The 23,487-nt window shown below is 37.2% G+C and overlaps 1 protein-coding gene across 2 annotated transcripts in view; it reads left to right on the forward strand.

The window, feature by feature from the left end:
* The first annotated feature begins 3,896 nt into the window (after window positions 1–3,896).
* The window catches only part of PI15 (peptidase inhibitor 15), a 34,320-nt gene continuing 14,729 nt past the window's right edge, over window positions 3,897–23,487 (forward strand). The window contains exons 1-2 of one of the 2 annotated variants that reach the window (XM_027598350.2): window positions 3,897–4,075; window positions 4,614–4,954. In XM_027598350.2, coding sequence (XP_027454151.1) covers window positions 4,682–4,954 — 273 coding nt within the window. In that variant the 5' untranslated portion in view covers window positions 3,897–4,075; window positions 4,614–4,681. The remainder of the gene's footprint in view (window positions 4,076–4,613; window positions 4,955–23,487) is intronic. The other variant, XM_027598356.2, reaches the window with a different exon arrangement.

Raw genomic sequence — 23,487 nt, forward strand, 5'->3', positions numbered from 1 at the left:
GTGGGGGAGATGCATGAAATAGGTGATGGGAATTAAGGAGTGCACTTGTCAGAATGAGCACCAGGTGATGTATGGAATTGTTGAATCACTATATTGTACCCCTGAAACTACTATAATATTGTGTATTAACTAACTGGAATTAAAATAAAAACTAACTGAATGATTAAATAAATAAATAAAACTGAAAAATAGAGAAATAAAAAAAGAAGACATAATAATGCTATTAAAACGGGGGTAGTTTGGTGAGACATTTCAGAGATAAAATACACAACTGATGGTTGCCAGGTGAGATGGGGTGGGGGTTTGGGTAAAATGGGGAAGGGAAGTGGGAGATACAGGCTTCCAGTTACGGAATGAATAAATCATGGGAATAAAAGTTAGAGCATAAAGAATACAGGAAGTGATATTGTAAGAGTGATGCTGTAATGGGACAGATAGTAGCTACACTTGTAGTGAACATAGCAAAATGTATAAATTTGTCAAATCACTAAGTTGTACACCTGAAACTAATGTAACATTGTGTGTCAACAATGCTTAAATAAAAATAAAATAAATCCACATATTTTACAGAGCTAGTGGATATGTGAAACAGAGTGAGGAGCGAAGGATGATTGGAGCTTCTGTCCTGGAGGTGAGAGAATACAATTATAGTTTCTGTTTATATAACATGTCACAATTTACAAAGCACTTTCATGTATACTGCATTCCATTGTTTCAATAATCTATTTAATATGAATTAAATAACAGTCTTAAAAAGACTCTGACCACTACTAAGTAATTTCTTCGGGAGTTATTATATATAGGTACTTTCCCCATGACCTTTCTTCCTTATGAAGCACAAGTTGACTTGTATCCCCTATATCAAAAATACATATACACCTATATTGTCTTTTCTTCTCCCCATGTTACTAGATCAATGGATTTTTACAATAGTTTATTTAATGGTCATATGGTTATGTCTCTGTGTCTCTGAAAAAAAGTGATTTAGATAGTATTTCTCAAACCTTAAAAAAGCATATGAATCATCAGAGAATCTTAATAAAATGCATTCTAATTCAGAGATAGGGCCTGAAATCCTGCATTTCTAACAGGCTGCCTGGCAATGTCAATGTTACTAGTCTATAGAACAAATTTTGATTAGATAGGTTTTAGATCAAAGCTACACATACATTTGCACACACACACACAGTACCTTTAGTTAAGCAAGTGTGCTATTCTGGGATATTTATATCTTAATTCATTTTAAAAATCACAACCATTTTCTCACAGCTTTCAAGGTAGACAATAGTTGCTACGAACTGTATATGTTACACGTGTGTTTTTGTTTTTTTGTTTCAGTAATGTAGCTACATTCCATTTCTGTCACTGTTGGCAAGCATTCCCCTAAGGTTTCTAAACATGTTAGTGGTCTTTTTCGAGAAGATATCTTATAAAGAACCACCTCATTGTTAGTTGTTCATTAATAGCTCTCTTATTGGCAACTTGGATGTATGCCCCTTAATTTTGCAAGTGTTTTAAAATTAAAATTACTTCCAAAGCATTTCAAATACTCCTGGCAATAACATCTGCTTGGAGGCAGAATTTTTAATTCTCCTCCCACAGGTCTTTTCTTTTATGATTCCATAGCCTTGTGGGTTTCCTTAATAGTCTGAAATTCCACAATATAATCCATGTGTGTTGAAAGACATCTGAAATCATTGACATGCCTCAGGGTCTCAGGATTAAGCAACTATCAGCTCTGTCCTCATGTAATTGGACTCAAAGAGGTAATCTCCCATTTAGGTCCAACTCAGAAATTCCTTCTTTCTCTTTCTCCTCCTCTATCCCTCTATTTCCTCTTAGAGGAAACTCATTTATCGTTCAGACGTATTTCTCAAGTAATGCATTTTTATCCCCATGGGAGTCCCTTAATTCGAACCTCAAGAGATGGGCAATATCTCTGAGTGTACATGACAAAGAGGTAACCTTGAAAGCAATGGTTGATTTTTATGAGTCTCTAAGCAAGAGCTCAGCCACCCTGGAGAAAGAAAGGCTCATCTCTGCTGTTTAGGTAACAAAAGTCCTTTAGTCTCATTTTTGCTGGAGGGCCGTATGAGATATGTTGAAAGATATAGGCTAATCAGTGCTAGCACTAAACTCTCAAAGGTCCTGGGATCTTTGAACTGGATGACTACAGGGAGTATGTTGCCTAACTTCCTATTCAATTAAGGAATCCTTATCACTGTGTTCTTGAGATTCATTCAAGTTGCCATGAGTACCTTCTGAAGGGTGAGACCCTAGCTGGACAGCTCCAGTTGTTAAGCATCTGTAACTGTGAACAGCCACCTGCATTCTCTCAATCTGCTCTAATGTTTTATACTCTTCCTGCTCACCTCCTGTGCTTTTATGTTCTTGCCTTTCCAGTTCTACAGTGTTAATTAATTCTTATTTACAGCTTTCAGTATTGTATGGTAAGCTCTCCTAAAATGACTTCACTTTAGTTAGGAGCTCATTAAAATACAGTGGCACTTGACACATGTTAACATCTAAGACTGCAACCATCACTGTACTTTGAAATTCAAAGAAACCTCTGGTTTCAAATGCCTTACTGCTCTCTTAAGGATTTGGATGATGTCGATCTCACCAGAGGATATGTACCTTTTGCCTCCCAGTTTCGGCTGCACCATGAAGAGTTAAACAGTATGCATCAGGCCACACAGAGTGCTGAAGACCCAACTGGGAATATAGCCCAGGAAACTTGGCTCTGAGTCTGGTGTGTTTCTAACCACATGACCGTCATTTCTGATGACTGTAAATTCACATAGTACTCTTTCTGCTGAAATATGCAGGAGACAATCACGTTGGTAAACTGGACAAGTCAGTGCATGTTAAGTAAGTTCCTAAACTGAATAGTGTGTATTCTCCAGGATTCCTGTTGCCACTGACTGTGAATGGTCCACATTTTACTAGTGATATCATGACACACGACAGTTTTGAGGGTCCTTTCATTGTAGATTGCCCTAACATTCACATTCTTGGCTCTTGTTCTTGCTGGACACAGATTTTGCTTCAATGCCATCTTTCTGAGAAGGCACTTCTAACTGTTGGCAGCTAGCTGCTGCTGTTAAATTCTTCATGGCCTCTGTGCTATGCCCTCCAATATGCTTCCTGAGAGGCTGAGCCTCTCTCTGCTGAGATTTCAACTATATGCTTTTAAACCTGAAACAGATGTTTGTTGGCTCCTGTCATTTGTCATGAGCTTCTCCATTTGCATTGTATACAAGGCAGGTAAAAGGCAGGTAATTTGCTGCCTCACTCTGTGGACAAAGAAAAAAAAATGGAGAGAGGGTGAAACAAGACAAAGGGAGAGAATAAATACATAAACTAGAAGAATAAAGCCACATGGAGACAGAGAGTACAACCACTTGAACATCTATTATCCTCATATCATATGCTATAGTTTGGCTTCTACTGATTTGCCGGGCATCCCTCTTGAATCATATTTGTGGCCACCCAGATTAATGATGTGAGCTGATCTCTTGATTTAATATCAGCTTGTTCTTTTCAGCTCCCATGTCATTTACTGTCCTAAAAAAAAAAATGTACTGCTTGTTACTCAGCCGTCTGTGTTTTCAAGAACTCAGTCTTTTTTTTTTTTTCCTCTTTTTTGTATGGGAACCAGGAACTAGAAAGCATTAAATGAGGAAAATTAACCACTCACAGAAAAGGTGGAAGCCCAGAGAAAAGGGGTTTGTCTTTTATGGTTTGTACTTTGTAAGCTGTGGGTGTGACTCAATTTCCTCACCACCCACATAAAAAGGTTGCCACCCAATCACTGTTTTTTTCTATCCAAAACCCCTCCCCTTTGATTTTGGCTAGGAAAGACCCTAAGAAAGACTGCCCTTTCTGGAAGTTGCAGACTGTGACATATAAAAGCTGTTAGCTGCTCCTGCAGCCAGCAGCATTCAAACCTTGCAGAGTTTTGCTCTCTCAGAGCTTGTAAAAAGACACACTCTTATAAGAGTTCATGCTACAACCTAGCAAAGAACTTTAAATTTGTGGAAGAACAGTATATTCATTTTGGCATTCTGCAGAGGTAAGCTCTTTAGCTCAACAAGTTTATTTTGCATGCATTGATTTTATACTAGCTCACATTTTTATTTTATTTTATTTTTTTAGAAATGAGATTGACTTATTATAACTTTTTTTTGTTTGTTTGTATTTTATCCCTTGGTGTCCATATATGTCTGGGACACAATATCAGCACATTCTCTGTTGTTACCTGTGATGCATTTTTCCTTCTCACTCTCAAGATTAATTTCAATTCCTAAAGATTTCCCTTCTGAAAATATGCAGTAGTGCATTATGTGGTGCAGGCATTTGGGGCAAATGGTTCACATTCATTTTAGGGTTAGTAGTCATGTTATTTATTTTTCTTTAGCTATAGGAAGTTTCTTTTAGGAATCTGCCTCATGACACCAAGAGAAATGTTTAACAACTACTATAGATTGTTTCCTAGGCATGAGTTCAACATTTGTTTGAATTTTTCAGAGAAAATCAAATCAAGCGATGCTCCCAAATGATGACTTTGTAAATTCATACCCACTGGCCCTTTTTTTTTTCTTTTCTCATAGACCCTAACTCTACCTTTCTGCTTTAAAGCAAAGTAAACTCGGTGGCCTCTCCTTCTCCACCCCTCAAAATGATAGCAATCTCTGCAGTCAGCAGCGCTCTCCTGTTCTCCCTTCTCTGTGAAGCAAGTGCCGTCGTCTTACTCAATTCCACTGACTCATCCTCGCCAACCAATAATTTCACTGATATTGAAGCAGCACTAAAAGCACAACTAGATTCTGCGGATATCCCCAAAGCCAGGCGGAAGCGCTACATTTCTCAGAATGACATGATCGCCATTCTTGATTATCATAATCAAGTTCGGGGCAAGGTGTTCCCACCAGCAGCAAACATGGAATATATGGTAAGAAGAATTTGTTTTGAGTTCTGAGTGAGGACGCTGGATTTAAATTGTTCATCGAAGAACCTAAAGAGTGTTTATATGTTAAGGGATATGGAGCTCTGCTATACATTTTAACTTAGGAAAGGTTCTTTTATGCCTAGTAGGCATAAAAGTTTGTTCCATCATAGAATTAAAGGGGGGGGTTCCTCATTTTCTTTTGTGAGTTCCATAACAACTGATGGATCAGGTCTTATATAAGAAACAGAGATAAAGAATGGGGTATGTTGACTGACCACATTTGAAAGGTACACTTTAAAAAAAAATATTCACATGAAACTTTTTCTGTGTTTTGTTTATCTAATGGTCATATTTATCTGCTAAAACATTTCTTGAAAATAATTTTTTTAAATTATACGTTTTGTGTACATGATTTATTCTCTGGGTAGGTGTCTTTTCCCTTTCTTGGACAAGGCTCTTCCTGATGCTAATCTATTTGTGTTCTCGGAGAACATGCTGACTTTTTCCTCTTTGTGATTTAATGCTTTGTCATTCAGATAAGAGTGAAGCCGGCACACTTGCACACTGTTCCAACTTGCCATGAACACATTCTTTGCTCTTTTAAAAATAGGCACTCTATGTTTAAATCACTCTACTTAGGAAGTAAAAACTAAAACAAAACCCTTGAGTTGGTATTGAAAGGATAGCTGTGTTTTTTAAAGTTACTTTAATTTTGTTGTGTATTTATGCAAGGGTCCGGTACCTTCTAAGAGCGCAGCTTGGAGTCTGTTTAAGGCAATGAAGTTCACCAGCCTGGTTTTTCTAAGTTGGGGTCGGGAGGTGGTACCACTAACAACTTTTTATAAATGCTGACCTAAAATCTGGTGTTTCTATCAGATTCTAAATTCATCTCTTTTATTTAAATAAGCTTTGTAAGTTTGACTAATTGCAGATGTCAGAGTTAAAGGAAAAATAAAGACTTGCCAAATATGAGAGTCATAGTTCATAGAAGTACAACTTAGACTCTATGAAAATGCACTTTCTTAAGGAGTTTTCAATAAAGAAAGAGGAAAAGGAGATATAATCAGTCCTGGTGTAGGAATAGCACTATACTCTCATGATTAAGAATATGGGCTTTGGAATCTAAATGCTTGGGTTCAAACCTCAGTCCTGAAATATAACCTATGTGAATGTTTTATTTCATTTTTATCACCACGTATATGAGGATAAATGTAGTACCTGCCACATAGGGTTGTAATCAGGAAAGTATGAGTTGAGGGGTTGAGCAACTAGACCAGAGCCTAGCACGATAGACCTTCAATAAACATTAGCACTTTCTAGAAGGTGATATATTGATATAGAAAAAAGAATAAATAAGTATTTTAGTTACCATAAATTTGGAGAGAAATATTCATAAGATTCTATGTGAAATGAGGAAAGTGTAATATATAGACTGTGGGTTTAGGAAATACTTCCTGGTGCCAATCACAGCGCTATGCAAACAAAAGTAGGGCCAAGATAGCTGAAGTGTTTTAGAGGCGAGGTCCTCTGAGATCAAACCCTAACACTGCTGCTTACTTCGTGACTTTGTGCAAGTTACTTAATGTATGTGAGACTCAATTTCCTTATCTTTAAAATGGGAATAATAATATAGATAATAACCAACCAATATATGTACAATTCACTATTTTAATGATATTGAAGGCAGAGGGATCATCATGAGTAAAGGTGGGGTACAACACAGTATAAATGGTTGAAAAAGCTACATTTTTCTGGTTGTATTTTCCCCCACTGATCAAGAACTCATTCATCTCACATGCATTTATTTAAGTTTTTCCATGTGCCAATGACTTGGCTAATTGTTTCCATAGATGATCTCATTTGATAGCTCACATTCTCCCTATGAGGTTAAAACTGTGATCTTCATTTTACAAATGAAATCACGTAGACCTAGAAAAGTTGATGACTAGGCCAAGGTGGTATGGACAGTGAATGGTATTAATGGAGTTAGAATTTAGGTCTATGAAATTTCAAAGTCATTGCTTTTGTTGGGAAACATCTTTCCACTGGCAAGGTTTATTAAATGCTCTGTTGGGGGAAACCCCTGGAGGTGTCAGGCTTTGTGTCCTCCTTTAAAATGCCAGCTGAAATCCTGTAGTATTCATATTCTCTTCTGTTATTATTTCTCAAATATAGGAGCTATGATATGATTTATCTTGTAAGAACCAAATACAGTGCTTGTTATGTCAGTAGATGATTTATAAATCCTCCTTCACTCAGTAAAGTTAATGAGAAGCAGTAATTGGAACAGCAAGTTCTATAAAATTAAATATGACTGTCTCAAATTGTCATGTAAATACTGCATGTAATTCATTTGCACATGTATTTATTCATTTAATGTTTATTGAGCATTTATTATATGTCAGGCACTATTCTAAACACTGGGGTTACATTCATGAATAAAATAGACAGTCCTTGACCCCCTGGGTGGGAAACCAGACAATAAACAAGATAAATAAATAAAGTACATAGTACATTAGAAGACAATAAAGTTGTGGAGAAAAATAAAGCTGGTTGTGGTGAGATTGTGAAATTTAATAGGGTGGCCAGGGAAGGCCTCACTAAGAGTGTCCTGGAGAGAGGTGAGGGAGTCCACCACATTGATAGATGAGGGAAGAGCTTCCCAGGTGGAGGGAAGAGCAATGGAAAAGGCCCTGAAGAAGGACAAAACTGATTAGTTTAGTTAGAAAAATGTGCTCAATTTTATGAAATTGTAAGGTAGAAGGACTGTTTGAGTAAATGGAGTCATTGAAATAATTCATATGATCCCTCATACTGAAGCACTGAAGGAAGTACAACATAATAGGCCACTTGGAGGTTGGAGCACAAACTGTAAATGACTAATCTCTAAGCCAGGTGAAAAATATAGATCTCAATTCAGCATTTACCTTTATTTTAACTTGTTCAGCATTGATTTGGATTGTGAGCAGTCTGAAAGTGAGCTCCATTCCTAACTCTTACTATGTACCTCAAACACTTAGGACCCTTAGCTCACTAGGACTGCTAGCCGCGTTGTTCAAATCCTCATCAGTGTGTGAAAGCAGCCACGGGAGCCTCATCAAAGACGGTCTTCAGCTCAAGGTTTTTGTTAACCATGCTGGCCTGATTTGGATCTCTTTCACCCACAATTTTTCTCTCTAAACCTTCCCAGGCTGTCTCTTTCCATCTGTCTCTTCCTTAGCTTATTCGATGATTTACAACACTGACCTTCAAGTTTTGTATCAGAATGCTATGTCCTTTGTTGATATTCTTTTACCCTCACAACCATATTCAATTTCTCCTTCTTTTTGGGGGGGGGAGGGGCAGAAGGAGAGAGAGAATCCTAAGCAGGCTCCACGCCCCCAGCAGGGAGCCCTACTCAAGGCTCAATCTCACAACCCTGAGATCATGATCTGAGCCAAAATCAAGAGTCTGTCGCTTAACCGACTGAGTCACACAGGCACCCCATCAATTTCTCCTTCTTTTAACAGCTATAAAGAACCCTTCCTGTCTGTTATTCTGCTCTCATGATTGTCAAACTCGTTCTATACTTATTTGTATAGTTCTTGCAAGCTTTCTAGGTGCTAAATCTATGTATATTCACCTTTGTATCTCTATTTTTTTGAGCCAGTTCTTGAGTATAGGCAGTGATCAACCTTTATTTGATGATTTAGTTGAAGTCCCTATGAACTGTTATATATTTACAAGCAGCATCAATTTTGTTATATATTTTAATGGAAATTTTATTATCATGTATAATGATATTTTACCACATGCACCTAAAGTTTGAAACAAAAAGTTTTTCCTAAATTCTAAAAGAGTCCCTCAAAATTAAGTGATTTTATCTCCTTTTGAGTACTTGGCTATGGCAGTGTACCCTTGACTAAATAAAGTAGAGGCAATTTGAACACAGAGTGTTGACATTTATGTTATAGTTGTATAATATTTTCTTTGGATATTTTGTCCATGATTTTAGTAAAAAATATATATTTGAAATATTTAATTTTCTAAACACAGTATCTTTTAAATAATAATAATAAAACAGATAGGGCTTAAGATATGCAAGTCAAACTTCTTTACTCTTGGCTTCTGTTCCACAATTAGTTTATTGACAAATTTCCAGAGCTCCTTGGACACCAGCTGTTTTTCATTCTTCTAAGGGCAGCTTAAACCATGACTCTAAACCACAAACCACACTAGTTTCTTAGAATAAGAATTATCCCCCGAAGGATGAAATTGCAAGACTCACACATGGAGTAAAATTTGTAAGATATTCCTTGAATTCATGTTAATTGAATAAATTGATTTTAAAAATGTTGAGTTCCCTCCATAAGAGGATGAGATCCATTGATAACAGAAATCTTTGCCTTTAAAGTATAAACAAAACCATAAAAAAACAAAACAAACAAGAAAGAAAACACTAGACATATAATTCAGTATAATACACTGCTGCATAAGATTGATGTAATCAACGAGGTACAGATAAATACCATGGAGAAATCAAAGAAAGAAGTGATAATCTCTTGTTGGCAAAATCATGAAAGGCTCTTTGGAGGAGGGACATTTGAGATAGATGTTCAGGAAGGGGCAGGGTTGAACGTTATACCAGATAAAGCAATGCAGGCACAAAATCACCAGGAGAAGAAAAGCATGATGTGTCAGCCATATTTTTGAGGAGTTTGAGAAAATACTGAGGATCACTTCATAAAAGGTGATTAGGGAGACTATAGAAGTTTTAGAGGGGCATCAGAGCCACATTTTAGAAAGATGGCCTAGCAATTGATGGAGCTTAGATTGCCAGTGAAGTTGACTGGGGAAGGGGCAATCACTGAGTTAGTAGTACCACTCCTTTAGGGAAAGTAAGAAGGAGTCAGACACCTGCACCTACACAGCAACAGGTATGAACAGCTAACTGAAGCATGGTGCATGAGACAGCAGTCTTCACAGTCGATATACAATGATGGAAAGACAGGTTAGGGACAGTGAAAAGATAACGACGGGTATGAACTGAACAACTTAAAGCTGAAAAGGTGTAATATAATTTCACTAGGTTGATAATATGGCCCATTTCATTTGTTTGGTGTCTGCAAATATTATTTGCAGAGCTAAAAGGATAAGGCTTCCTAGGCTTTTCTGGAAAAGAGAAAAATACTAGTTACCAAGTCATGGCAGGTAGTAAAGTAACAGAAAGCATGACTCCAATGAATGAATGGAGAAGAGATTAATCCATCCCTGGAAAGAGCCAATAAACTATTTGCCTACAATAATTTATGACTCAGGAATAATGAAAATGCTGATTTTGTTCATTTGGGCCTCATGTGAAAGAGAACGTAGATGATGTTAAACTCCTTTTATTTTCTTTATTCAATAGTTGACCAAACACTTGTGATGTCTCTCCTTGTCTTTATTTTTGTTTTTGTTTTTTTTTAACGAAACCATATATTGTCCCAGATGGCACATTTCCTCTCATTTGGGAAGGGTAACTCAATTTTCTTGTTATAAACATGATGTGTCTAACCTACATCTTTTCAATGAATACTTTTATGACTACTAGAAAGCCTCCCGAGACCCGTTGCCAGCCAGCGGTGAGCTGAGAAAGATTGCTGACAGGAAGGCATTTCTCCAGCACTTTTGGAACTCCACATTCCTTTTCTCATAGCAACGGAGACTGGGCACATTTTGTAGGAATTTTATTTCAAGGTGCATCTTGCTTAATATTACTTACTTAGTGTTACTTATATATGAATATTCAACTCTTCATGTATGGAGCCAGCTGAAGGTTGAGAACATTTTCTTTGTGACCATTTTGAATACAGGCTCTAAAGTGCAAATGGAAACGTTAACACAGTATTATTCAGAACCTCACCATTAGGTGGTAGACAGAAAAGCTCTGAATCATATGAATATATATATATATATATATATATATATATATATATATATATAGTGACTATACTTCCTAGTATTACAACACTGCTTTTTTGATGGCAAATGATATTTGGCCACATACAACAGGGTAGAAAAATAAATCTATTGTACTCCTGCTGAGTATTTGTAGAACCTAGCATCATATCTGTTCCACAGAGAAGACTCAATAAATATTTGTGGAACACCTGAATGAAGTCTTTTAACATTTTCTGGGCATCTGATGTAAACAATATGTGGCTATAGTGGTCTGATGGGCAAGAGTCATTCATTATTCAATCATTCATTCCACAATATTTACTCATGTGCCTGGCACTGTGCTGGGAGATTCAATGGGGAGTGGAAAGACACTCTTTTATAGGAAGAACTGTGAGCAGATAAATGCAAAAGTAGTGAGTTGAGTGCTAAAGTAGAAAAAATATAGGGTGCTTTGGGATTACATGAGACGTACTTAGCCCAGACTTGGACTTAAGGTATAGAGGTAGGGAAGATGTAGTAGGTATGGTACGGTGCTCTAAGATGGTAAATAGTACATTGAAGGCAAGGATAAAAATTCAGTGTGACTTGGATATCATGTATAAGAGGAAAAAATGGTGTTTGATGAGGCCGGAAAAGGCATGCAAAAACTTGTTTAGTTTTATTATAAAATCAAGGGAAGTTATTGAAGGTTTTAAGCAGGGAAGCTATATAATTAATTTGCATTTCAGAGAGGTTGTTCTGGCTACAAGGTGAGGAAAGGACTAGAAAGGGCAGAAATAAAGACCAGGTGAGTGTTCTAGAGGCTGTTTTACTGGTCTGGGTGAGAGATGAATGAACGCTCTGACATTGAAGCCTATCGGATTGTGACAAAGTGGAGTTAGGGATCAAGTCAATAAGAATGAGTGATTTGGGAGGGCCTGGGTGGTACAGTCGGTTAAGCATAAGACTCTTGGTTTTGGCTCAGGTCATGATCTCAGGGTTGTGGGATCGAGCCTCATGTCCAGCTCTGTGCTGAGTGTGGAGTCCGCTTGAGATTCTCTCTCCCTCTCCCTCTGCCCCTCCCACTCTTGCTATCTCTCTCTAAAATAAATAAATACTCTTTTAAAAAATAGGAGTGAGTGATCTACATTATGAAATAAAATGAAGATTGATATGATGACACAGCCGAGGATACCTCTGTGATTTGACTAGGACAATTGGGTTTCTCAGAGCTGAGGAACACAAAATCAAGAGCAGGTTTCAGGTAGTCATTAAGTGGCTGCAGGTTTATCATCCAGGGTACACATCTACAAAAGTTGAAAAAAGTAGCTAGTATGTGGGAGGGAACATTCTTCTACTATAAAAATTTTTGGTTAGGAATATGCTTTGGTAATCAACACGGACCACTTTTCATAATAGGGGTAAGGTAGTGTCACAGAGACAGCATGGGTGGATGATTTTATGTCTGGGTATCTACTCAAGAATTTTTGCAAGAAAGTTTCATGTATCTTTTTTTTAAATAAGTGCTGAGGCTTAAATCCACACAAATCCAAATCTGTTTCAGGGACCTGGGTAGGACCAGGTCCACCTAGTTCTTTTGACATGCTCAGGATAAGGGTTTTTTGGAAACTAATCAAAGAACTTCAGAATAACAGAGGTTGACTAGTCTGGCTGGTCTGGTGTCCTGAACTTAGCATATCTAAAAAGCATGTACTAGTCAGTGGCCATTAAATAGTTATGAACTTGAGATGTTTAATAGTCTATGAGAATTTATGAAGAATGGTGTAGGAAGGGGGTAGAGAAGATCAAGACTAACAGCTTAAACTGGTCAAGGAAAATGCTTGGCATAAAATACGTCACAGATTGAGGTTTGGAGGCATGGGATTCGAATGTTTCCAGTCTGTATTACCCGTAGTGTCTAAATCAGGCACCAAACTTTTTTTTTTTTACATGAATATGGAACAGTGCCCAACAAGTTGTGTTCTTAGACTAAACTTTTCATGAACTCTTAGAATTTCACACCACATACTCCAAACTGAAACAGTTGAGAAATGTTGCTTCAGGACACAATAATTTTTTCTCCTAAAAAGTGCATCAAATTCATGTTTCATAATTTCATTAAATATGAACATTCTACCAGATCAATCTCTCTGCATTCCAGGGAGATCATGTTTTCAGCAGGCAGTAGGTAGGCAGAAAGGCATCTGAATTCTTCTGACCACGTGGGCAATGGCATGATTTGGAGTATGCATGTGTATCACAGGATGGTTTAACAATCAAGAAATCAGTTTTTAGATTATTGCAACACTGAGTTGGTGAAAAAAATTAGCCACACATGAAAATATCTTCCTGGCTCATAATTCCAGTATTAAATGGTAGGTGATGGGTATTATATTTCCCTGGGAAGGAGAATTCTTACTGGAATCCATCAACAAATGATCTTAAAATTGAAAGATAAAACATACAGTAAAGAGGGATTTAAGGAGGGGAATTAATAAGTATTAAGACATCTAAAATGTTCTCTAATTTTTATCTTTCACTGTCTGATGTTACTTCCTCTGGAAGCAAACTCCTTATTATCTGTATACAATTCTGTTTCTGATTATTTAGTTGCTTCAGGGTTTATCTGTTTTCACTTTATCTGATTGCGTGCTTTGTTGAGATTAAAGCTTGGTGTCTCTTAAACTTTAGGCTGCCAGATAACATGATCAAAAGTGCACCTCACACTGCTTCCCATTTTAGGTGGCTTTCTAGTTCACTTGTCATCACCACCATTCCAGTGCCTGCATCTCCAATGATAATAATGTCTACCATTAAATACACCCTTGTCCTCCTAGGTCTGTGCTAAATACTCTTCAGTCACAATCTTGTTTAACCCTCAGAGAAGTCTTGAGAGATGAGGACAATTTTAACCATTTAGAAACAAGAAACTTGGAGCTTGGAGAGCATAAATAACTTCCCCAAGGTCACACAGCAGGTAAACCAAAATGATGAGAACATAGTTCTGTATGACAACAAAGCCCATGCTTTCCCCTTCATGTGTTCATCTCCCGCTCTTGAGACCACTGGCTAAGGTATTTCTCTACATGCATTTGATCTGAGGACCTCATTGAATATTAGAAAGTATTTCTTCACATGGAATCAAATCTTACTCCCAGTACTCTTTCTATCCTTGGTAACCATATAGGAAAACTCTGCGTTGTGATAGTGCTTCAAGTATTTGAAAGCTGTGAACATTGATGTCTTGGACCCTTGACCTCAAGTCACCCAGCTTTTTCTTAGCCTTCAGCCCTTTTGTGTTAAGTATCTATATATAGCACCTCTTACATGCAGAGTATTGCCAAAGTAGCCTATCAGGGAATGTTGCAAAAAGGTATTTGCCTCCTGAAAATACTGGAAAAGGTAAGAAGTTGTACTATTAAATAAATAGAAAATCAGTGTTCTCTCTCCCACACTTTCTGACCCACACTTTTTCGCCTACACACACGAATGGTGCCTATTAAATTGTTTTGGGAATGGAAGCATGGTGGCTCTGAGCAAGGAAAGCCTTTCATCCTGTTGTCATCTAGGTTGGGTTCCAATACATGTGTGCTCTTCTTACAGTAAGGTGCTAGAATTTATGTGATCGACAAGTGCAGAGTAGCAATGACAAATCATTCTCCATTTATTCTACTTCTATGGATGCATCCTAAAATTAAGTTTGCAGAATTGGTGGGCACCTTCTGCTGATTCAGATCATATTCTCGTATTCTCATGAGTTGCATATTTTAAATATAGTTTCAGTGTCATTATAGTGGAAAGAGATTGCCTTACTTTTTATTTTATTTCATTTTTGTTAACAACATAAAATTCATGATGTTTGACATCAAATAAAAGTATCAGACATTTAAGGAAGCAGAAAAATAGGATACATAGCAAAGAGATAAATCAGACCCTAGAAACACAATTGATGGTATTAGCAAAAAAAGTTTAAAAAGTTATGATAAACATGCTCAAATATTTCAGGGAAAACATGTATATAATGAAGAATTTTTAAATAGCTGAAAGAGTTTTCTAGAGATAAAAATGCAATATCTGAAATACATATTTCACTGAAGAGTAAATAGTGAATTGGAGATACAACAATAAAAACTATGAAATCATATCACAGAAATAAAATGGATAGGTACATGACGGATAGATAGATAGATATGATGCGGGAGAGCTAGGTTCTTGTCTCACAGAGTCGAAGAATGAATCTCGTAGACAACAGAAAGTGAGTAAAGTGATAGAAGTTTATTTTCTTATTTTTTTTTAAAGATTTTATTTATTCATTTGAGACACAGAGATACAGAGAGAGAGAGAGAGAGAGAAAGCATGAGCAGGGAGAGAGGCAGAGGGAGAGGGAGAAGCAGGCTCCCCGCTGAGCCAGGAGCCTGATGTGGGGCTCGATCCCAGGACCCCGGGATCATGACCTGAGCCAAAGGCAGACGCTTAACCATCTGAGCCACCCAGGCGCCCAAGTGATAGAAGTTTATTAAGTGAAGATACAGAAAAAGCTCTCAAGAGTGAGAGGGGTCCCAACAGGGTTGCCAGTGAGGGCCTTTAAGGTTGGTCTTTTATAGAAAGCTAACCAGGGAACTTAAATCCTGTTAACATTTCTATTGATATCACCATTGAGCACCTTTAAAGGCTTAGTTCCTTTTTAGGGTCTGGTTGGTTATTCCTTGTTGGTCACAGGTGATTATCATAAAAGGACACTCACCCCACATGCGTAGGGAAGGATCCTTTTTAAATTTTGTATCTTTTTTTCCAAGATTTCAGATCTTCAGAAAGTTCTATATATGTTTCTCCCACATGTTATTTGTAATATCTCAGTTAATAAAGCCATTTAGAGTTCCCATGATATCTAAATAAGCACTGTAAATACCATGTTATTTCTGTATTCATATCCACGTAACCACAGAATACATGTTCCTTTCTCCTAAAATTGTAACTGTCAGAGTGAATGATGTTAGCTTATTTGTATAGCAACATACATAACGATCTCTCTATCTTTCTCACCAATAATTCTGTCTTCCTTGAATACACAGAACAAATATCCTCATGGAATTTGGCACCTAGCATCTGTGACAGTGAGACATTTTCATGATAAAATGTTATTTTTAATATTTATTTCAACTTCAATCAATAACAGACCAGAGTTTAGAGGGAGAATACTGATATAAGTGCTTATATGTGAAAATTAACAGATGTTAACTATCAGAAATGTCCCCTTCTTCTTAAGCATCTTTTGTGGTGTGGCAGTGGGTAAGTAGGGATGGGAGAGGAGAGGGGCAGCCCAAAGCTCTCTGCAATCAAAATGACTCTCCACCAAAAAAGGCTTTAGATAATTATTTCTAACCTGAAGAGAACAGAACTACTTTGTAAGCACACATTCAAGATCCACAATCTTAACATTTTGATTTGATAGGTCCAGGATTGTGCTAGGCATCTATCTTCTTGAAAGTTCCCCAGGAGATCCTAGAGTAATTTTCCAGGTGAGAAATTTCTTCAATCATGGTTTAGGACACAAAACTGAGCTGAGGGAAATAATAAAAATATTTAAATCTCTACTTGTTTGTCCAGAGACTACATACTGCACAAATTAATAGGTTAAGCCAAAGGAAGAATTATCCCAGTGGTAATTCTATATTATCACAAAATTTCACGTGAAATTATTCAGCACCTGCTTTCACAAAATATCATGTGGGCACTGTGGGTCTGCAACATGAAACAATGCTCACTTGGGAATACACTTGATTGACTAAGGAGACTTTAAAAGAAGCAAACTTTTAAATAGCACATGATTCTTCTGAAGCTTTTTAATATAATGCATTATATACATTATATATGTATAATTTGCCATATAATAATGTATTTATATGATGTATTACAGTTTGCAATTATTCATTTATTTGCTTGGTAGTGTTTTTGTTATCTGTCTCTTCCCTAAACTTTTAGAGTTCGTGTTCGCCCTGCTGACTGTTGAATTCACAGTACCCAATGCCTCCCAGTGAATATTCATTTACTGGCTGCCTAGATGATTGCATTACCTAGGGTCCTATTGGTTAATCTGGAAATGTGGGTTTCTTGCATTTTTCACTGTTGAGGACAAAACAGCAGCCCATGTGTGGTAAGTCTGTTATAGGAGGTTTGGGGCAGAGGTGGCTCCAGGGACACTCTTTCCTGCCACCATCAATGGAGATTAGGAGGGAAGATGCCACATCGGTGTGAGTGCAATGGTGAGAATGATACCTTTCACCAGAGTTCATAAACTGTAGGTCCATCAACCATTCTAATTAGTGGGCATATTTAATTTGCTCCACATGATATTGAACTGTACAGAATTTTACATTTTTAAAAATTATTTGCCAAATGTTTAATTTGCTACATTTCACATGTACATCAGGATTTCCAGATTATCTTCAAGAGAGGAAAGTTCTAGAGACATTGAGCCCACTTCCTACTTGTCAGCAACTGGTCAGAGAGGAGTAGCTTCTTTGGGTGGGGCAGATTTGTTCATTTCTGAGTCTCTTTTTTTTCCCCATGTAACTGTCCAGAGGTCAAACACTGTCTTACACCCAATACGACTTTATTCATTTTCAATACTAGACCATCCCCCCAACACAGTCATTTGAGTGCGACTATATTTATACAGTACTCTACTATTTCCAAAAACACTTGAGTCAAGTACAGTTTCATAGTGCCCATTTATCCATACATAGATTTAAAGCACTAGAACTTTCTTTCCTAAACACCAACCGTATTTAAGTACTCTTACTTCAAATTCTGAATGTATTATCTTTTATCCATACACTCATTTACATATTAAGGCTTCATAGATATGAAACACTCCTTCAGGTAGGGGTCTCTTGCAATAACCCAGATAACAAATGATGTTGGCTTTGACCGAGGGGATAGCAATAGCAGTGATGAGTAGTGGTTATATTCTGAATGTACAGTATTTTGAAGGTAAGATCAACAAGATTTGCTGATGGAACTGATCAAGATTATGAAGCAAAGAAAGAGTAAAGATGACCACTTAGATTTTTGGCCTGAGCAATTACAACAGCAGTTGGTAAATTTCTTCTGTAAAGGATCAAATAGTAAATATGGTGTATGTTGCAACTACTCAACTCTGCTTTTGTAGCACAGCAGGATCCATAGACAATATAACAGACACTGGGACAGATTTGGTGATCCCTGAACGAGAAGATGGGCAATGCCATTCACTCGTAGAAGGAACACTACTGGAGTAGCTGGTGAGGGGCTAGGGAGTGGAGTGGGGTTATGAATATCTGGAGCTCAATTTGGGGTATGCTAAGTAGACACTTAAAGTAGGTAGATGGATTAAGTAGTCTGGAATTCAACTGAGTGGTCTAGAGATAAAATTTGGAACAATACCACCAGCATATAAATGGTATTTCAATCTGTGAGACTGGATGAGATTACCTAAGCAGTGAATATAGATGAAACAAAGGGGGGAAAAAAGAGAAAGGGATGTGGCCTGAGTCCTGAGGACCCTCCAGCACATAGGTTGGAGAGATGAGGAGGAATCAGCAAGCATAAGGACAAGCAGCAACCAGAAATAATCAGGGCAAGTGTAGGGTCGTGAAACCAAGAGATGGGGGTGTGTCCAGGAAGAGCAGGTGGTCGGTCAGGCATGCCAAACACTACCGATAGAACAAGTAAGACGGTAACCAGGAAATGACCACTGATGACATTGATAAGAGCAGTTTGGGTGGAGTGGAGGTGGGATGGGGAGTCTGCCAGTGTAGACTCAAGAGAGAAGGGAAACAGAAATTGGGAATTCTCAGTTAAGACGATTCTCAGGGAATTTCACTGTAAGAGAAAGGAGAGAATGATGCAGTAATTGGAAGATGAAAAGGGGTCAAGAGAGGCCTTTTTCTGTTTGTTGTTTAATAAATTTATGTCATTGGCAATGATTCCCTCTAAAAAAACGTCCACTTTACCTCATGTCTTCATAGAAATTTTCCTTTCCTGCCTACATGAAAGGTAGCACTCATCTTACCTGAGGGAAGTCTTCATTATCTTCTTTTAAGCATTTAAAAAATGCTCTGGACCCTACTTTGGTATTTTGTGGTGTAATGTGTTCCCATATTTTGAAGTTATTTTTGAGACTTGAGGGAATTTTTTTTTATCAAGTTCTTTAACTATCTACTTCTCCTATAAAGCAGAATCAATTTCATTAGTCTAATCAATGCCCAGAATTTCCCATATGAAGGCCTTTTCTCTTCTTCTGCCCTACCCCACCTGACCTCACCCCATCCTTCCCTAGCCTTACCAAAGCTCATTCCTACCTTCCTGTCTGGTTTAACACTGGGTCTGGTGTATTCTGCTTTCAGTGTCCTTTATTGGCCATTTTACAGGCATTTCTACCTAATGAGGACAAACCAACCAATTTCAAATCAGAGTCACAATCATGCCTGTGAAGCATTTTTAAAGCTTTTAGCTGCCCTCAGAGGAAATAATTTCATCATCACTTAATTTCTTTGTAATGGTTCTTTCTCACTTTTGTAAATCAGTACTCCTTTTCCAGTTTGACTAACCCAGGAAAAGATCACACAGTCTTAGCTAACTTATTTCTTTAAAACTTCCAAGCCTGTCTATCTAAATTGACTTTACTTTTTATCAGAATATACAAGAAATGACAACATAAATGTCCAAAAAAATACATGTCTATGGGGCATGCCAAACTGTCTCTAGTGGCATTGTTACCACCCTGTCTGTGACAATAACCAATTTAGAAATGTGTCTCTAAAAATTCAAAGTGTGATATTTTAATTTTTAGCATTTTATGTCTTTGAAGATAGTATCCATGAGCAGACTAGATTTTCCAAGAGGCCAAAAATAATATTCCTGTTTCTTCCTTAATTTAGCTGTAAACACATTTGTTTAATATTTATTACCAGCAGATTTAATTAATTAAATTTCCTAAGCTGCATGTATACATTTAATTTATTCATATATTAAAGTGTCTTTTTTAAAGATTATTTATTTAAGAGAGAGAGATAGGGAGAGACAGCATGAGTGGGGTAGGGGGTAGGGGAAGAGGGAGAAGCAGGCTCCCCACTGAGCAGGAAGCCCGCGGGGCTCGCTCGATCCTAGGACCCTGAGATGGAGACCTGAGCAGAAGGCAGATGCTCAACCGACTGAGCCACCCAGGCGCCCCTTAAAGAGTCTTAAAAGTCTAAGAAAGATGACCTTACTGATATGAGGAATTCTTAATCTCAGGAAACAAACTGAGGGTTGCTGGAGTGGTGGGGGGGTGGAAGGAATGGGGTGGCTAGGTGATAGACATTGGGGGGGGGTATGTGCTATGGTGAGCGCTGTGAATTGTGCAAGACTGTTGAATCACAGATCTGTACCTCTGAAACAAATTATACATTATATGTTAAAAAAAAAAAAGAAGATAGCAGCAGGGGAAGGATGAAGGGGGGGAAATCGGAGGGGGAGATGAACCATGAGAGAGGATGGACTCTGAAAAACACACTGAGGGTTCTAGGGGAGGGGGTTGGGGGGATGGGTTAGCCTGGTGATGGGTATTAAAGAGGGCACGTTCTGCATGGAGCACTGGGTGTTATGCACAAACAATGAATCATGGAACACTACATCAAAAACTAATGATGTGTAATGTATGGTGATTAACATAACAATAAAAATTTTTTAAAAAAGAAAAAAAGTCTAAGAAATACAGCGACTCTTAAGTTTTAAATTTTGCAGTACTATCTTAAAAATTTAAGATTTTCTTGTAATTTTCAACCTAAAATCTCAAGTTAAATAATTACTCACTGATATGCTTATGTTGAAATTACAAGACTAACAACCTGTTGCTTTAATAGGCATATTTTCTTAACCATTACTAATTTTAATATCAAGTACACACAGGTTCCTTAGCCAGAAATTCTTTTCTAATACCTTAAATTCGATTCTTTCAAACACTCATACATTTAAATCTTCCGTGTGGAATTAAAAGCTGTTACCCATTTTTTATAAAAAAGCACTATTTCAATGTTGAGGATGTACTCCCAAGTAATTTTTAGGGTTGCCTTCTAGTCTGAGTACACTTCTTGTCCGAGATGTTGACTGGGATTTAAGATGGGTGCTTCAGATGTCAATGTGCTTCATGATTCTGGCTGTTACTGTGTTGTGGATACCAAAATTTATGGATGGCTGGCAAAACAACCTCATCCCTGGGCTGGATTATATCACTATCCAATTCTTCTGTCTGCTTATGAAAGTCAGCGAACTTCTCCCATACTGCAACATTCTTTGATTTGATTTGGTCTTTCTTTGGCTTAAGCTCTAAAGACTACTAAACTTGATGAGAATCTACATTCTTTTCATACCCCTCCTATTTCTTGGAGCCACAACTCTTCTAGATATTTAAATGATATCAGCTTGAAGTTTGGATATCTCTTAGGGCTTAGTCCAACTATGTGGTTTTCACAGACAAGATGCTAACTTTTATTTACAAGTAGAAGAGTTCATGGTGAACATTTTAGTACAAAGATAAACCAATCATTTTATAAGCTGACCAACTAAATGGCTCTAACAACAAGGATTATAAGAAAACCATTTGGAGCAAGAGGGCACAGCTACAATCATATGCATGCTCTGACACTGTTTTAAGTCATCTTTATTTCGTGGACTATCTAATTTAATCATAATATCTCAGTTCTAGTGTGTCCTATAAATGTTTTTGGGTATCCGTGAATAATATTCCTAATTTTTGCCTCACTTTTAGGAGGCAAGATCAAATTTTAAGGGTTTACAACTAAATTTTTTGCAAAATCATCTTACCTATTTAGAAGGGCAGAAACCAGAAATACAGAATGTTCAAGCTGGTTGAATAAAAACTAAGTATCACATATTTAGTTTTCCAACAAAAGGTAATAAATAGTATGTTGCATATTTACTAGACATTCCATAGGATGCACATGTGTGCCCTTTTCTGTTGTTATATTTGTAGGATCCAACATTAAAATTATTTCTGAGCGCCTAGGTGGCGAGTCAGTTAAGCGTCTGCCTTAGGCTCACGTCATGATCCCTGGGTGCCGCGATCGAGTCCCACGTCAGGCTCCCTGCTCTGCTGTTTTCTCTCTCTCTGCTTCTCTGTCCTCTGTCAAATAAATAAATAAAATCATTTTAAAAATAAAATAAAATTATTTCAAGTAAATGCTACACATACTCAGAAAAGTTCAGCAGATAGATTGTCCATCAAGCATCCAGAAATATATACGTGAAGTTAAATGTTTAAATAATTTACATCTTCATTTTCTGAACTTTATAAGTTGTAAAAATTCTTTCATATAGTTGCGCTGGCCACATGCATTGCAATTTAGAGCCTCCGGATAGGAAAAAAATAGATCATACTGGGTCACTCTTTATAGCCCCCAATTTTTTGTTGAAATCTGTTGTTATTAAATAAAGTTATCATTGCTTGTTATTTTCAAACCTCAAACACCTCTCATCATATTAATAAATTTAAATACCGCTGGATATTAAGGGGATAAATAATATATCCACTTTCTCCTGGAACTTATAACCAATGGAGAAAGACAGATAGCAAATGCAGATCTTAACTTTACTAGTAGATGTGATTGATGTAATTCCTAAATTTCAGAGCTCCCTACTCAAGCTGAATCTTCCCCTCTCTACAGGATGAGTTGTGAGTCTTGCTTGAAGATAAAAAGGCAAGAAAGAGTATAGCACCTTTGACTTCCCCTGCAGTGGGTATCAAAGGGACAGTGGACCATGTCTCCCACGGGGAGTCAAAATGGCCGGCTCCGGCGGGGGCAGGGGGGCGGCGTACATAGCCCATGCCCATCAGTCTCTCTAGCATCTTCCTTCAGGAACATAGAGACACACAGAAATCCCTCCCATCGGTTCCCTAAAAGTAAACATGGAGAGAGAAAGAAAGTGATTATCCCTTCTCCTCCCTAACCATCTTCCCCCAAATTTTCATTGTAATATTTGTACATAGGAACTCATGCCTAAAAATGTAGACATCAGTAATGCTAAATACATTGTCTTCTTGTCAAAATCCCTTATCATCATTAACAAGGTATGTTCGTGTAAGATATTTTTCAGGCATGAACTTTTTGGTTCATTTTTTTTTTTAATGACCAACACTTTAATAAAGTAAAAATGCTTTTAGCCATATAAAAGATTAATCCATATATCCAAACTGATGTTTTGAGTAGAAATATTTCAGATAAGTGTAGACTGAGATCTAAATACAACTCTATATCAATCTATCAATCTACATCTTATATATGTACAATAAATAGTTTATCTTTGTGACATATACAATATTAAGTTTTAAAATACATGAATGAGTATAAAGATAGAATTATATATGCTAAATTACTTCTAAATTCTTAACAGCTTTAAATATTGTTAATTATTTTGAAAAGAATCTAGTTTTATTCTCTCTGTGGAATGGAAAGGGCTAGGATTGAGCAAGTTATAGGCCAATATAATATACATCTTACTGGCTTTGATGCTGGTGCTACTTAGGTATATTAAATTATGAGACGTGAAGATGAAAGGGACCCTAGAAATGACCTTATCCAATCTTATTTTACAGA

This window comes from Zalophus californianus, chromosome 4 (genome assembly GCF_009762305.2).
Source record: "Zalophus californianus isolate mZalCal1 chromosome 4, mZalCal1.pri.v2, whole genome shotgun sequence".
Taxonomy (NCBI): domain Eukaryota; kingdom Metazoa; phylum Chordata; class Mammalia; order Carnivora; family Otariidae; genus Zalophus; species Zalophus californianus.